Raw genomic sequence first — 1,069 nt, 5'->3', positions numbered from 1 at the left:
CCAATGCCGAGCTGGAGAGGATGATCAGGGAATTCTTGGAGAAAAAGACCTCCCCCTCTGCCAGAGACTACAGCCACTTCTTCGAAACCATCTCAGACCTGCAGGGAAAGGTAAGCTCACCTGTGACATTTAGTCATGTGACCATCCAACAACAAAAGGAAGGTTCAGGTTTATGCTCTATCTGTCATCATCACCGTCACCAAACAGTTTCTATCATCCAATGAGGAGTTACAGCACCAAAACTGCCAGCACTTTGGTAACAATGATAGCCTTTATGAAAACAGTTTACTGTGCATATCTGTCAATACCAGCTTTAAAGTTTGTAGCCTCTTCTAGTATTATTTCGCTGCTGATACTGGACTCATTTGTGGATTTGGCCTTTTATATCACAGTCACTTTATACAGCACTGTAATTAAATCTGTCTTGCACAAGAATGGATTTTATTATAAGTAGTAAGTAGTAGCTGACAACTGATGTAAAAGTTTAAAATCAAATAAGCAGTAATTGTTATGTAGCTTACCAGCATTTTGAATTTCAGCACATTTAAAAAAAGCCTAATTGATACTGCATGTTTTTTGCTGCTATCTTTGAGTGAGTTTTTTAGAAAACAGTCTCTTCTCCCTCTTTGCAGAAGGAACACATTAAAGCATTAGTGTAATCATAGCATGAACATAAAAAAACTGACACCATTACTTTTTTTTATCTCCCAGATCCAGGATGCTAACAGAGTCAATGGTGGCATCTACCTCTCCATTGACAATGCCAAGCTGGCTGCTGATGACTTCAGGGTCAAGTAAGTGAATTTATTCATTAATTAGTAGCTACGAATAGACTTTAAAGTTCACATTTTCTCCTCTCGGTTTCCATCTTTTGCATGCTTCGGTTGTTTATGTTGTAGTACAAACAAATTGAGAAACAAGCACTTTTTTTCTGTGCAGGTATGAGAATGAGCTGGCTATGCGTTTGTCAGTGGAGTCTGACATTGCTGGGCTGAGGAGGCTCCTGGACGAGCTGACTATGAGCCGCAGCGACCTGGAGATGCAGATCGAGGGTCTGAAGGAAGAGCTG

The 1,069-nt window shown here is 40.3% G+C and overlaps 1 protein-coding gene across 1 annotated transcript; it reads left to right on the top strand.

The window, feature by feature from the left end:
• Window positions 1-6: 6 nt before the first annotated feature.
• Window positions 7-1,065, top strand: LOC121964166 (keratin, type I cytoskeletal 13-like; the record flags this gene model as incomplete). Its single annotated transcript, XM_042514382.1, has 3 exons — window positions 7-110; window positions 712-794; window positions 940-1,065. Coding segments are annotated over exons 1-3 (299 nt in total), but the record flags the coding sequence as incomplete, so codon positions are not given.
• Window positions 1,066-1,069: the final 4 nt, after the last annotated feature.

The sequence above is a fragment of the Plectropomus leopardus genome, unplaced genomic scaffold (assembly GCF_008729295.1).
Source record: "Plectropomus leopardus isolate mb unplaced genomic scaffold, YSFRI_Pleo_2.0 unplaced_scaffold14289, whole genome shotgun sequence".
In the NCBI taxonomy this organism is placed as follows: domain Eukaryota; kingdom Metazoa; phylum Chordata; class Actinopteri; order Perciformes; family Serranidae; genus Plectropomus; species Plectropomus leopardus.
The sequence above is the reverse complement of the archived record's forward strand: the minus strand, read 5'-3'. Positions and strand labels throughout refer to the sequence as shown.